At 42.7% G+C, this 14,731-nt stretch overlaps 1 protein-coding gene and 1 long non-coding RNA gene across 3 annotated transcripts; one reads left to right on the top strand and one right to left on the bottom strand.

Moving 5' to 3' along the window:
• Positions 1-144: 144 nt before the first annotated feature.
• On the bottom strand, positions 145-6,101 carry LOC135524886 (prostaglandin E2 receptor EP1 subtype-like). 2 transcript variants are annotated; one of them, XM_064952748.1, is made up of 5 exons: positions 5,715-6,101; positions 3,444-3,571; positions 2,667-3,226; positions 1,994-2,254; positions 145-1,650 (listed from the first exon to the last, which is right to left on the bottom strand). In XM_064952748.1, exons 3-5 carry the CDS (start codon positions 3,174-3,176, stop codon positions 1,372-1,374), a joined length of 1,050 nt encoding a protein of 349 aa, XP_064808820.1. In that variant the 5' UTR covers positions 3,177-3,226; positions 3,444-3,571; positions 5,715-6,101; the 3' UTR covers positions 145-1,371. The 2 variants fall into 2 exon arrangements, with proteins under 2 accessions (XP_064808820.1, XP_064808814.1); XM_064952742.1 differs by having other exon boundaries at positions 2,667-3,571.
• A 3,367-nt stretch (positions 6,102-9,468) lies between these two features.
• Positions 9,469-13,234, top strand: LOC135524904 (uncharacterized). The gene is made up of 3 exons (XR_010453046.1): positions 9,469-9,655; positions 9,970-10,076; positions 13,148-13,234. It is a non-coding gene; the product is annotated as an uncharacterized LOC135524904 (long non-coding RNA).
• Positions 13,235-14,731: the final 1,497 nt, after the last annotated feature.

Genomic DNA, 14,731 nt, shown 5'->3' with positions numbered 1-14,731 from the left:
GATTTCTTTGCATCGTGTGTTTTTCCACCGTATATTCAGGATACTGTACACCGTTTGAACATACTGTATTATTGTAATACTGTATTTAATACCTTGGCGGAGAGGAGAAGAAAAAGGACAACAACGGCATCTAATTCAGTCAAAACATTCTTCTTTATTTCATCACATTCAATTACGTTCCATAACTTCTTTACACGTCCCCAGAGAATTGAGGAAAAGCAATAAATATTTATAACTTGTTCAATATTTGACGTGAAGTAGCATTTTTATACATCAGAAGCTCAGGAAAAAATCGTAGTTCTCCCTTTACTTAACAAGCAATCTTAATCTTAGCATAACATTTACATGGCATACAACTCCGTTTCTTTTGGAGTCGTTCTGGAATCGTTATACATCGATGATGTTAAAATGTCATTGTTAAACCTTAACCAACAGACTTCAGAATAATCAACGTTCCACAAATGAGATCCAATATGTTGAATGAATTGTGATATTCTTCTGCGTTACATTCTATTCATGAAGATATGTAGCTAGGCTTTGAACTTCTGATCTCTCAGATGAACCTCTGTGCTGATATAGCTGCACATCTTCATACGCTTCAAGCCTTTGACCTACTCACTATGCGAGTGTGTTTCTCAACTCTCCATCTGTGGGGTATTGTGTTTCTCAACTCTCCATCTGTGGGGTATTGTGTTTCTCAACTCTCCATCTGTGGGGTATTGTGTTTCCCAACTCTCCATCTGTGGGGTATTGTGTTTCTCAACTCTCCATCTGTGGGGTATTGTGTTTCTCAACTCTCCATCTGTGGGGTAGTGTGTTTCTCAACTCTCCATCTGTGGGGTATTGTGTTTCTCAACTTTCTGTCTGTGGGGTAATGCAGACTGACTGGTCCAATAGACCGTACTCGGACACCAGGTATGTCCGTACTCAATTCCTAGTTTTAATTTAAGAGATATCCAAAGGAGGATGATCTTAGCTTGCCAGTCACTGTGATAAAGAAGATTGAGAGATACTGCCATGGCTGAAGAACATGGAATCCTCATTTTTCAGAGCATCATATCCTTCACTATACGGGATAACAGAAATGTCCTCTTTTTCTGTCGGTGACCACCACAAGTACCAAGGACCACGCCGCTGCATGATGAGTAACCTTGCCTGAGACCTAAAGAGTTGCTTTGGCTCCCTGGTCAATACTAGGCTTTAGCTTAGTGGGCTAATGCAGTCTTCTTCTGGCATTCACTCGAACACCGTCGGTCACACAGTCATATACTGTTGACTGTATTCTTCTCCAAGCTTTTACTCTGAAAGGGGTTCCACTCCCAGCGTAGCAGCACACTCCCCTTCAAATTGGCCTGGCGCTTGGTTATGATCTCATATCCTGTTAACGGGACTGTTCTCCGAGCTCTTGCTCTGAAACGAGTTCCCCTCCCAGCGTCGGAGCACACTCCCGTTCAAATCGGCCTGGCACTTGGTGATGAGGTAGATCTTGCGGAGGACAGCCCGACGCAGCAGTATATAGACCCAGGGGTCCAGGATCTGGTTCCAGGAAGCCAGCCTCACGCCCATCAAATTCAACGTCTCGTAGGTGGCCATGTCAGCTTTATCAATGGAGCCCCTATAGGAGCGCATCACCGACATGAGCCCGAAGATCTGGGGCATAAGAGAAGAGATATAATTGTTCATTGTTGTACTTTGATCCAGAAGCATCATGCAACCTATTTTATTTGATGGGGCATTGACGGCCTAATTCAATTTCTTTCAAATAATTTTGTGTAAAATAAACTATCTTGTGTATTTTCAGTGTACAAATGCATCAAACTGAAGGGGTCTCTGCTGGGTGATTTTTTTCTAGATGTGTAGCGGGCGTAGGGAATAGTTGTTGGGTAATTTTTTTCTAGATGTGTAGCGGGCGTAGGGAAGAGGCATGGTGTGGTGGATGGAATCAGTGGCATCAGCATCTACACTTGTTCATGTCCTAGGTTGTCCCACTCACCAGCAGAGGGCTCCAGCAGATACAGGACGTGACCATGATGCCCACCAGCTGCACCACCATCTCTATATCATGGCTCTTGGCCACTGAGCGGTGGCTGTGGGACGATGAGTAGCCCGATGGCCTCCGTCTCAGCCTGGCCAGAACCAGGGTCAGCCCGCTGATGGTGTTACACACCAGGGCCACCCCCAGCGACGTCAGGCCCAGCCCGGAGAAGAGCGTAACAAAGGCTACGTCCGCTTCCTGGGTGTCGTTAGCTAAGACCTTGATGAAGGAGAAGACAGACATTTAGTCGTTGTTGTATATAACTCTGTACTTTATCCTGTCTTATTGTACACTAGTGTTATTTCTATTAAGCTTTTGGTGGTAGTTTTAATGGTGGTAGTTTTGCTAAATAACTTTGTTTAAATAACTGCCATAGAACTTTGAGAATGTTCAACCTAAAGCATTAGGGGAGCTCAGTATCTGGCTGCCAGGGCTGGGGTCAATTTGAATTGAATTAAATCAATAAATAATACATAAAAAACAGCATCTATTTTTAATTACTTCTTAATAAACGGAGGAGTAGAAGCTATTTATTTCAAACGTTTTTCCATTTCTTCATTTTTGTATTAAAATCACTTTCTGAAGTGACAGCTGTCAATTCTAATTGACCCCAGCCCTGCTGGCTACTGACCTTGATAAAACACCAGCTGTTGGGGTGCTGGTAGGTGTATGACCCCAGCTGGAAACAGGGCAGCAGGGCCACGCAGAGGGCCACCAGCCAGATACCAGAGAGGGACAGCTTGGTACGGGTGGTGGTAACTAAGGAGGAGTGGAGCAGTGGCTGCGTGACACCCAGACAGCGCTCGGCGGCCATCGCACAGCCCAGGAACAGCGGGCACAGGCCGAAGAACACCATAGATCCACCCAGGAACTGGCACATGGGGTCGGTCGAGCCGTTTGAGGAATCGGCGACCGCCTCGGGGAACACCCCTCCGGAGAGGTAAAGCCGGAGGACCAGCGCACCCGGGATGATGTGCCCAAAAAAGTCTGTGAGTACCAGGGAGCTGGCGAAGAGGAGGAAGGTGGCTTTGGAGCGTCGGCGCTGGTGGGAGTAGGCGTTGGCCAGGATGAACAAGGCCACGATGTTGGAGATGACGCCCAGGGTCATGGAGAGAGCGGCTGCGATCGGGCCTCCGGACATAGGCCTGTCCGAGGTGAGGTTCCCTGGTGAGCCAGACTCTCCATTTCCACCTATACAATATGCAATATGCAATACAACTTTATGTCCAATCACAATCTGAACTGTGTCTTTGTGCTGTCTTATTTTATCCAGACCACCGGACATCACACATACACACACACACAGAAGTGAAACCGGCCTCCCTCCATTAGCTAGTTCTGGCCCCCGGGACTTTAACCAGTAACCTTCCGGTTACTGTTCCACTTCTCTAATATCTGGCCTACCTACCATCTCCGTGTCCCACTGGCTGAGGTTGGAGAGGAGGTCGAGGGCCCCCGGGGGCCCGGAGAGGTTGTAGTGATTCATGGCTAGCATCACTGGGCTTTGAAGGTCAGGAACCCCATCACTGAGAGAGGCTGGGAAGAGAAGGAGAGAGACAATATGATTATAGTGGTATTTCAGGCTTCAATGACCTGTAAGTAACATGGGGGAATGGGGTCATCGTATAGGTAGCAATATAAATGGAAAACACACACAGTCAATACTGGAATTCAGACTCTCAAGTTTCAGCAACACATGTCTTCTTCCTTATCTAGCTAACTACTAGCTATAACATATCATGACGATGAGGAACTCGTGAATAACACCACAGAATCAGATGTGTCAAAAGTCACACTGTTTTCTATCCTATTCAACCCACATAGATAGAATATGCTTTAAAGCCCATTTAAACTTAAACTTGACAAAAAAAATAGCTATTTGCACCTCAGAGAACATCTGTACCTTAGAGACTGTTTGCATTGACTCTCCACACATCCAACCCTTACACACAAGCACAAACACACAAGCACACACACACACACACACACACACACATAAACATACACACACACACACTTAACACTACTGTTCTATTATATACCATTTATTCAACTGCGCAACCAAGACACTCTCCACTTTATATTTGATTTTTATTGATATTGTACTGCAATGTTGAGCGTCTATCACGCAAGCATTTCACTTCAACCTTTATACCTGCTGTAAACTGTGTACATGACTAATGATGATTTTACTTTATTTTACATTTTTATTTGAGGTAATAGCGCCTAACCCCTAACCACAGGTCTAGGATCAGCTCATTCTACCCCAATTCCCAAACATAACTATTAAGGAATCATTAAACAATATCTGATCCTGTATCAGCGGTTAGAGACAGCTTCCACCTAATCCCACAAAACAGCTGCTCAATTCACACTAAGGTTGTACAATTGAAAAACAAGGCATTTGACACAATAGTTGTGATACAACTGATATTTTTGTGATACAACTGAGAGGTTGTCTGCACACAAATATAGACACAACCATTCTGCAGTGTCTCCACACACTGGTGTAATGACTTTTCTACTGAAAAACTCTCTGTTGTCTCACACAATCTGTTGTACATTAGTCATACGCCACTGACGGGATAGAACTAAGGGCAAGTTATAACAGTTCCCTGTTGACAAGCGCACAACTATTGAGACACATTCCATGAGCAGATTCAATCCCTCGGGCTCTATTCTAGATCAGGGAGGCGGCAGGCAACACACGTTCTCGCTCTCTCTCTCTCTTGACAAAATGGTTTCCTCACATTGACACTTGTCTTTGGGAAGCATGGAAACATGGACATCCCATTGAGGCGATGGTTCTTTTTAAACCGCCTCAAATGGTCTACGTTCGTTGGTGTAAAAGCAGACTTTCAAGCAATACATCTTACTTTCATCTTACTCATCAGACTTTCAAGCAATACAAGCAAAAACACACATTTCTGACACCTCTACACACGTGTTTGTGCTTCAACTGTGTGTCTATATTGTATTGATGTGGCAGACAGTCTAGAGGCTATGTTTCCAATACAGATCTGTCTGTTTTATTCACTGGTCTAATGTCACTGATAGAGGTGATATATGCTGCCAAGATTATTATACCCAACTCATTGAATAACTAGGCTGTTCTATTCTACTCGATTATATTCTATTATTTTCTGTTCTAATATAGTAAAAACAAATCCCAACAGGTCGTTTTGCACCTCTTTACATTCAGCATGAATGCATATATGCGTCATGAAAAGACCTACATACTCACTAAACTTGAGGAAAACAGTTCTCCAGGCACAGCACACCCTTACTGTAAATGCAACTCAAATAGGTTTTCGTATCAAGTCACTGAGGATGAATCAGAAAACATCCAAAGACATTTTCTGGGTTGACCTGTCACCTTTCACTATCATCCTAATCACCCTACCTAATGATGACCTTATCACCGAGTCACCCTGTAATTATTATTATTGAGTTGAAGGTGTGTTTAGCTATTTTGAATATGCACTACCATGCCAAACATACCATTGACATGTATTTGTGGCTCTGAAACATTCTTAGCATAATTTTGTTGAGGAGGGTTATTTTTTTCCAAAGCTGTCCATTTGCTTACCCTTTATTAATATTGTTGCCATACACAAAGAAAATAAAATAAAAAGCCATAATAATTATGATAAGAAAATATTTAATGAATAATCATTACCATTACAGATAGGGATGAATAATTCCAGTCAATGGTGATGTCCACCCTGTCAACGGAATAGTCCGCGGTGTTTTTCTAAATCCAGATTGCAGATAGATATACAGGTATCTATATAATCCGAAGAAACCGTTGAAAACGAAACACATTCACCAAAGTCTTCCTAAACCGAGTGGGGCAGAATAAAAGTACTCTAAAAGAAGAACCATTGTTCCATGATATCTCTTCGGCAGGATGATGACATTGAGTTCATATTCACCACTGTTCTCGGAAAACAAATGTTCAACAATTTCCCAACAGAATTGCCTTCACCGCTTTTAAATCCGTTTGATTGGAGTTTCGTGACCAGAGAGTGAGCGCGAGGAATATCCCAATGCTGCGGATAGGCTGTACCGCAGGTTCTCTGACGCGTGTTTCTCAATAGCGTTTTATATAGCGCCGTGTCCTAGTGGATAGGTAGCCCATGGGCGGCCCCGTGAGTCAAGTTTAAGTGATATTATTTTCAGACATAGAAGAACACTTTTTCATGTCATTTGTCCATGTTTACATGTACGTTTTACGATCACTGTTATACTAGGCTACTGTAGCCAATGTGAGTCACATTACTTTTGTATGTCAGTCGGTATATCCATGGTTCAGGAAATAATAACTCCAATAGCATTACAATAACCAGATGCCAAACATCTATAGTTTAAAACATAAATATTTAAATATTTGGTTGTTTTTAAATAGCCATTATTGATTCATTTGATCATTATTGCTCAGTAAAAATGTCATGAACATGTGATTTATAACCCATCATTATAAGAGGTGAAACACTACATGCAGTAGGTTAGACAGTATCGTGCAGCCTGTATAGAAAAGAGTCAAATGATACTTATACTTACTGGTATACAGTAATTCAGGCTATTTTCTGTGCTCCTGTAAAAATACATTTGTTGCAAGTGTTTTTAACTACTGCATCTCAGAGTATGCCTTGAGGTATTGTAGCAAACAATGTATATGTTTTATTGTCACATACACCAGATAGGTGCAGGGAAATGTGTTGTTTTACAGGGTCAGACAGAGTATTATGGCACCCCTGGAGAAAACGAAGGTTAACTGCCTTGCTCAAGGGCTCATAAACAGATGTCTCACCTTGTCGGCTCGGGTATTCAAAACAGCGACCTTTCGGTTACTGGCCCAACGCTCTATTCGCTAGGCTACCTGCCGCCCTAGTGAGATTAATCTGATTTCTCTAGATCAGTGTTCTTTTTCCAGGTCCTAGTATCAATGCGTGGTTTCCAATTGATGATAAAGTGCAAACCGAGAGGAGAGGTAGCATTTCTCTCTTGCTACGCTGACGCTGCATATGAAACATGATGTTATAAATAACTAGAGGTGTCAACTATCAGGCCAGACCCAGGAAAAGTTTAATACTTTGCTGAGGACACACTGTAGGCCTATGAGGTAGGCAGACTGGTTCTCTAGTGGCTTTTTACTCTCCTATCTAAATGTATGATATAGGCTAATATTAGGCAAATATATTCTAAACCAGACACTTAATTCATGCAGTGATTGATTATGACAGGCTTTATTAGCCTGCTATAGATAGCCCAGATATCAGGGGAATTAATTCACTCTGATCAGCCCAAGAATGATTCATATTTATACTATTTACTGTAGGCCTGTGTCTTATCCCACTCTGGTTTTAAATACATTGAATGTCCTTTTACTACTCACTCATATGGTTACCAAGAGACCATGCAGCTTAGTTAGGGAAATATTTTCCTTCCTCTACTACTAACATTATTCCTTTAGTGCTGAAACTGTCTGTCTTTCTCTCTCTTTGATTGACAGCTTAGCCTAAAAAGAGGTGATAGGAGGAATGTGTCAGGTGGTCCAACCAAAGCGTGGCGCTCGTCTCGTACTGCCCACTGGAGACAGGTGCGCGTGTTTGTTTAATTAAATCATTATTTGGCAACGCCAGGGCAGACACAGGCTTGTGGCTTGGCATTGGATTATGGGCAATAAGAAGTGAATGGAAAGGAGTTCAGAGAGAGAGAAAGAGAGGAGGGCGAGGAAGAGAGAAAGAGACAGAAAGAGAGAGAGGAGGGCGAGGAAGAGACAGAAATAGAGAGAGAAAGAAAGAGAGGAGGGCGAAAAAAGAGCCAGAAAGAGAGATAGGAGGGAGAGAAAGAGACAAAGAGAGAGACAGAGAGAGAGGAAATTCATGTTTGGTATGGTTCTGAGGGAATACTCTGAGACATTGGTTTGGTATTCCATTGGACTGGCCCAGGTCTACTACACCTTCCAAATGATTCAAAACATCTCTCACAAAGAGAGGCTTTGTGAAGGCTGAAATGGCGAGAAAGATGTCTGGCTGAAGAGTAGTCTATCAAGAAAACCAGAGCACAACGTGAGAAACTCAACATCTGTTAGAGTGAAAGAAGGTGGGAGACGGCGAGAATGATCAAACGCACAATCAGAAAAACAACCTGTGTGTGAAAAGTAAATGGAATGCCGCATAAAAAATTGAAAAGGGAATTTAACGAGGTGCATCAAAGGAGGGTTTTGACCTTCTGATCTAAAAAAATCGCTGAAGCAATCTCAGAGGTGAAAACATCTCCTGGAATTCACTTCCCATTTCCTTTTTTAAATTCCTTATTCCATTTTAATGTGACATCGGACCTGAAAAACAACCCGTGTGTGAAAGTAAATGGAATGTACCATTGAGGTACAGTATATTAGTTGTCACCTCTTTAATATAAAAAACGATTAACCTCCGAAGCAAGAAACATGAAAACATCTCCTTCATTTCACTTCCTACTTTCTCTTTAATTCCTTTCCCATTTTAACGTGACATTCCTGAAAATCAATCAATCAATGACATTTAATTATAAAGCCATTTTTACAGCACGGTGGCTAGAAAAAAACTCCCTAAAAAGGCTCCTAGGATGAAACCTAGAGAGGAGCCAGGCTCTGAGGGGTGGCCAGTCCTCTTCTGGCTGTGCCGGGTGGAGACTATAAGAGTACATGGCCATTAAGGCAAGAAAAGAACGACATCGGTACCAGCCAGACTACTTTCACCTCACACATTCGTTTCTCTTTCAACGTTCCTCAGTAGGAGGCCAGGATCTGATAACACAAGCAGGAATCGCGTGACAACCGACTACCTTGATCATCAAGAAGCGCGAAACAGCGTTGGAAGTTCAAAGGATTTGAACGGCTCAACCCTTCCCCATTAGGAACATGTCTGCGTCCCAAATGGCCACCTATTCTCCACACAGTGCCCTACTTTTGACCAGGACCCATAGGGCTCCATAGGTTGCCTTTTGCGATGCACCTCATCTCTAAGAGGGCCACAGTTGTGGGAATATTGATCTTGGAAGTTGGATCCGGAATGCAGGACCAAGAAGAAGACAACTTTCGTTCTTTTTTTAACAGCTGGGGTTGTCGGAGTCAGACCCGTAGAGCAGAAGTCAAGTCAAGCACTTGGCCCCGACGAGACGTCCCACCCCCCCCCCCCGGCCCCATTTTTCTATGAAAAATGTTTCCCATTCCAATTTTCCTGGTAATTTGCGCTCGCAAACTTTGCCATTTGGCCTGTGCAACGGCCCCGTTGTCCTTTCCAACACCCAGTCTGGCTCTGAGGCCTCCTCGGGCTCCCTCGGCTCCTCAATCTCCCCACTGACCACAAAGTGGTCCTGAAAACCACTGACTGCTCTCCTCTCTCTTCCCCCCTTTTCTGTCTCAACAGTGAACCTGCCGGCCTTTGAACCGCTCTCCGATGGAGCAGCGAAATGGAGGGTTGGAAAAGCCAGGCAAAAGGTTTCGGATAAAGATCTCTGTCTGTTCATATCAAGTTGGAAATGCTAGACTAAAGAAAAGCACAGTTAAGTCCTCTTTGGTCACTGCATACCGCTTGCGTGCGCGGCACTTTGTCCAAATCTGCATCCCATGCGGTAAGAAAAAAACATAGTCTGTCTGTATCGCTGAACACCCCATATCTCAACCTGTCTCAGGCGTTTTAGTGTCACCCCCAAACCCAAGAATAGAGATGGTTGTGCCTCTCCGATCAGTGTCTGATGATAGTTCCTTCTGTGCAGGCTCTCCAGTCTTCACTTGCACTAAATTATTCAATATCTTACGCAATAAACCCACCTGATGTTGAATGAATATGAATTAAATGAACCCTATCAGATGCGGTGCAGTAGCTGCTGACACCATGTCTAATGTGACTTTATAATGTGCTATTCTGTCTGTATTTTGCCTTCAGAAGAACCTCTCCAACTGCAGAAATCTTGATGCCCAGGCAACAGCAGCTGCAGTCCTAAATAATTTGAACAGCTTTGTTTGCCAAACTGTCCACATGCACACAGCACCGTGAGTGTTATTTTGAATCAAACAATATGCAGTCATTCAATTTATTCACAGAGACAAGCAGAAACCACAAACCATATCATAATCTGTCCCGCAAACGTTTTACAGTGAGATGTTTTGCTGTCATGATTGGAAAGCCATATGCTATCTAGCCACTCTAAAATCAACAGGATAAATTGGAGGCTTACTGGGATGTCTACAGTACATCACAATATGCAAATCAGCATCGTTGACTCTAAGCACTTAGTCCATTCATAAAGAGATGACTATGATGAGTGGAATGGAAGGAAGATGGAAGCTTGTTGGTTCTGGAACGGTTGGTTGGGTTCTTTCGGTTCCGCTGGCAAGCTAGGCTACCTCACTACTTTTCTCTGTGGGAGGAGGGTGACAGTCTGACAGACAGACACTCAGACAGACAGAGACAGTAGGGGTTCTTAGATTTACCACATCGATGGATTCATGGAATATTCCACACTTTCTATCCATCACGCAGTGTTTATCTACAAGCACTGAGCACTCACACATTTCAAACCCCCGACCTGGGGTATGCTAATATAGGTGTTTATTGTGGCCAGGCCTTCTCTCCACCAGAACCCCATGTTGAAACCAAGAGCAGAGACAAAGAGGAGAAAATGGGTTTATTGATCTGGGCACTTGGGGCTGAAATGCACTGGGTAGTCTTAGGCTTTGTCCCAAATGGGCTTTCCCTATATAGTGCACTACTTTTGACCAGAGCCCTATGCACTATGTAGGGAATAGGGTGCCATTTGGGAAGTAGGCCTTGTAGTTTCTGAACAGCACTGTCAGTGATGGATTGCGTTGGCTCCCACAGCTGACCATGGAGGAATGGACATGGGCTGATACAAGACAGGTGTGCATCAAGGAAAGGCTTGCCAATTAAAAATACACCTGTGTCTAGTTCACAATCAAATTCCTTTCAAGGGCAAACATTTCCAGTAGTCAGTCTAGTTAGATCTTGTCAAAGAAAAGGGTCACGCATGTGTTTTTGATAAATCACTGCACTAATTATCAGTATATTCATATTTCAGTAACCAACAATCACACCCCAAAAAAAACAATTATAATTAGATTGTTTTTCTTTTTACCTGTCTTTCATTACCAATAAGAGGGGAGGTTAGCATTTGGGGGGGGGGGGGGGGGGGGGGGGTTGTTATGATCTTGATCTTGGTTATCCATCCACATTAATGTAGACGTGTTCAGAAACATAAAAAATCAATATTTACAATAAAACTGACTCCAAAATGACACAATACATTATTCACTATTCTGTTCCTATTGGGCAAAACATAATCTGAAACACAATCAAAACAAATGCATCCAACAAGTTTGAAGAGTCAGCTTGAAGTAGTCATTGCGGGCTAGGAATATGGGACCAAATACTAAACTAATATACAACGAAAAATAGAAAATGAACATCAAACATATTTTAAAACCATATGATTATGTTGGAAAGCAACCATTACCTACATGGTAACAAACATAACTCATGTACAAACCAGATGTTGAGGACAAGCGCAGGACATGTTATGTTGTTTAGTGGGTCAGTTTAGTATTTTGCTAAAACGGAAAACAGCTGTCGTCATCATCCCAAGAGGTTTGAACCCACAGATATAGATAAATAGATGTAGCTCAAGGTTTGAACCGATAGATGTAGGATCTTAATTTGATCAGTTGCAGGTGAACTTTCCTGCAATTCAGGACATTTAAAAACCTATAGTGTATTTGAGGTTTAATAAGGCTTCTGAAATGTGTAACTTCCACATTGAAATTTCAGACTTGATTTACTCTAACGAAAAATGTACCAACCCCTTCAAAAATGTCCAACATTTATAATCCACGTCATAATTATAATTTCCTGTTGCTGTATGGATTATTTTCCTGTTGTAGCAAACTGGCTCAAATTAAGATATGGCATCTGTTCAGCAGCATCGACTTGATTCTAGTTTCTCTCTCCCCTCCACAACATCACCAAGTAGAGTGATATGAGCTCAAAGCAACACAAGCTGTTACGTGGAATCCCTGACATTTGTATAAAAGACCCGATCTCAATATTGTATTTAGCTTTCACACTAGCACACCTAACCAAAGCCCACTGTTTTCCTGAACATCGTTGAAAGCGAACCCCTTTGTTTGTCTTAATACTTACTCAGTGCACTGTGGCTTGTCGAAATGGTGCGCCGAAAAACGGTTTTATTATTTATTGCTTATGAATTTGGACCAAATCCTCTGGCGCTCTTGGTGGTTCATACTTTGAACGAGGCCCAGTAGAATTTCAACGAGGGTTCGAGATGGAGGAGAGGAGAGGCCAAGATAGATTTAAACTGTGGGTCAGTGTGGCATTTTTTCTCTCTCTTTGCAATAACAACAATTAGCCTGAAATTCCACGGATATAATAGTATGCAACCCAAATGCTTAAAATGTTTAAGCCTGACACCTTAGCCCGATTCCAGATCTGTTTGTGCTGTTTATCCAACTCCCGTGGTCATACATGAAAACACAAACAGATCTGGGATCAGTCTAAAGTGTTAGGCTGCCGAGCTGCCAGAAAGGGATTTTCAACCGTTATTAAATGTGTCACTAGAGGTACTACTAGACTGATTCCAGATCTGTGTGTGCTGTCTAGCCAACTCCTATGGTCATACATGAAAATACAAACCGATCTGGAATCAGTCTAGTAGTCCCTCTAGTGACATATTTCATAACGGATGCAAATTCCTTTCTGGCAGCTCAGCAGCATTTTGAGGAAAACCATGAACTTGTCTTTTCTAAATATCATTAGACTGTCTTATTATGATTTGTGTTGTGATGGCTAACTCTCTCTAATGCCCATATGCTCCTGTCAACACATTTCATCACTTCTCACTTTTCTGGCCAAAGATCTGAAACCGAAACAAGGACTGTATCTATCTATTCTATTGTAAAATATAAACATTATTATATTGTCTTAGTATGCGTCAGATTTTTGTTGTGATAGCTAAGCTAGTCATTCCCACATTCCCACATGCTGTTATGTTGTCTCACATTTCTCCATCTTCTCTTCTCCATTTCTCCAGACTCACTTTCCCTTTTCTGGCAAAAGACCATATCTGAGTAAACATTAGTTACATTTATCTATTGTGAAACATAAATAAACAATTCCAGAAAAGTAAGCGTGGAAGCATGTAAATCATTTCCTGTTACTCCCTTGTAGCCTACCAATAAGGCTTCAGTGTGGGCGGCAAGGTTTGAGGTCAAATTACTGTACCTTTGACCTCGAAGGTTGCACAAATGACGTTTTAGATTGAAATGAGAGAAAAGGAAACCTGAGCTGATGCCACAGTTGTTTCTCCTCCATTTGGTTACACAGCAGATCATATGGAGATGATCCTTTACAGTGAGTATATAGTGTTATCCTTCTGAACTACCTTATCATTTAACAAGCAGGACATAAAGCCATTAAAAACACTCCTTTAACTTTGTTATACCTTTATATCATGCCATCCATTGGCCTAGATATATGAATACTTACTTTGTAAAATACTTATGTCAAAAAAAAAAATATATATATATTTTTTAGCAACCTATTTTCTTTTTAAATCACGTGTCAAACTCATTCCACGGAGGGCTGAGTGTCTGCAGATTTTCGCTCCTCACCTTGTATTTGATTGATTAATTAAGGTCACTGATTAATAACGAACTCCCCTCACCTGGTTGTCTAGGTCTTAATTGAAAGGAAAAAACAACTGAGACTAGGCCCTCCATGGAATGAGTTGGACACCTCTGAATTTAAGTCAATCAACAATGGCAGTCAGTAATTTAATCTCAGTTCATATGCAGCAGTAGGAGAGACCCAGTGGAAGCATGTATGGCTTTGAGGTCTGTGTCTGCAGTATCACTTACCTCCTGCATAAATCAGATTTAGATCCTATACTAGGACGCATGCACACACACACACACACACACACATTATGTTCTTCTCGTCGGGACCTAAAATAACACACAAACACACACTTCAGCATAAATCATCCCCATCCTGTACTAAGACAGACCAACCAGAGAGACAGACCAATCAGAGAGAGAAAGACCGACCACAGAGAGAGACCGACCAGAGAGACCGACCAACCAGAGAGAGACAAACCGACCACAGAGAGAGACAGACCGACCAGAGAGATAGACCGACCAGAGAGACAGACCAATCAGAGTGAGAAAGACCGACCACAGAGAGAGACAGACCAGAGAGACCGACCAACCAGAGAGACCGACCAACCAGAGAGAGACAAACCGACCACAGAGAGAGACAGACCGACCAGAGAGATAGACCGACCAGAGAGACAGACTGACCAGAGAGACAAACCGAGCAGAGAGACAGACTGACGAGAGAGACAGACCGACCAACCAGAGAGAGACAAACCAACCACAGAGAGAGACAGACTGACCAGAGACAGACCGACCAGAGAGAGAGAGACAGACCGACCAGAGAGACCGACCAACCAGAGAGAGACAAACCAACCACAGAGAGAGACAGACCGACCAGAGAGACAGACTGACCAGAGAGACAAACCGAGCAGAGAGACAGACTGACCAGAGAGACAGACCGACCAACCAGAGAGAGACAAACCGACCACAGAGAGAGACAGACTGACCAGAGACAGACCGAC

The sequence above is a fragment of the Oncorhynchus masou genome, chromosome 4, assembly GCF_036934945.1.
Source record: "Oncorhynchus masou masou isolate Uvic2021 chromosome 4, UVic_Omas_1.1, whole genome shotgun sequence".
In the NCBI taxonomy this organism is placed as follows: domain Eukaryota; kingdom Metazoa; phylum Chordata; class Actinopteri; order Salmoniformes; family Salmonidae; genus Oncorhynchus; species Oncorhynchus masou.
Note: the sequence above shows the minus strand (reverse complement) of the source record. Positions and strands in the feature narration are given on the sequence as shown.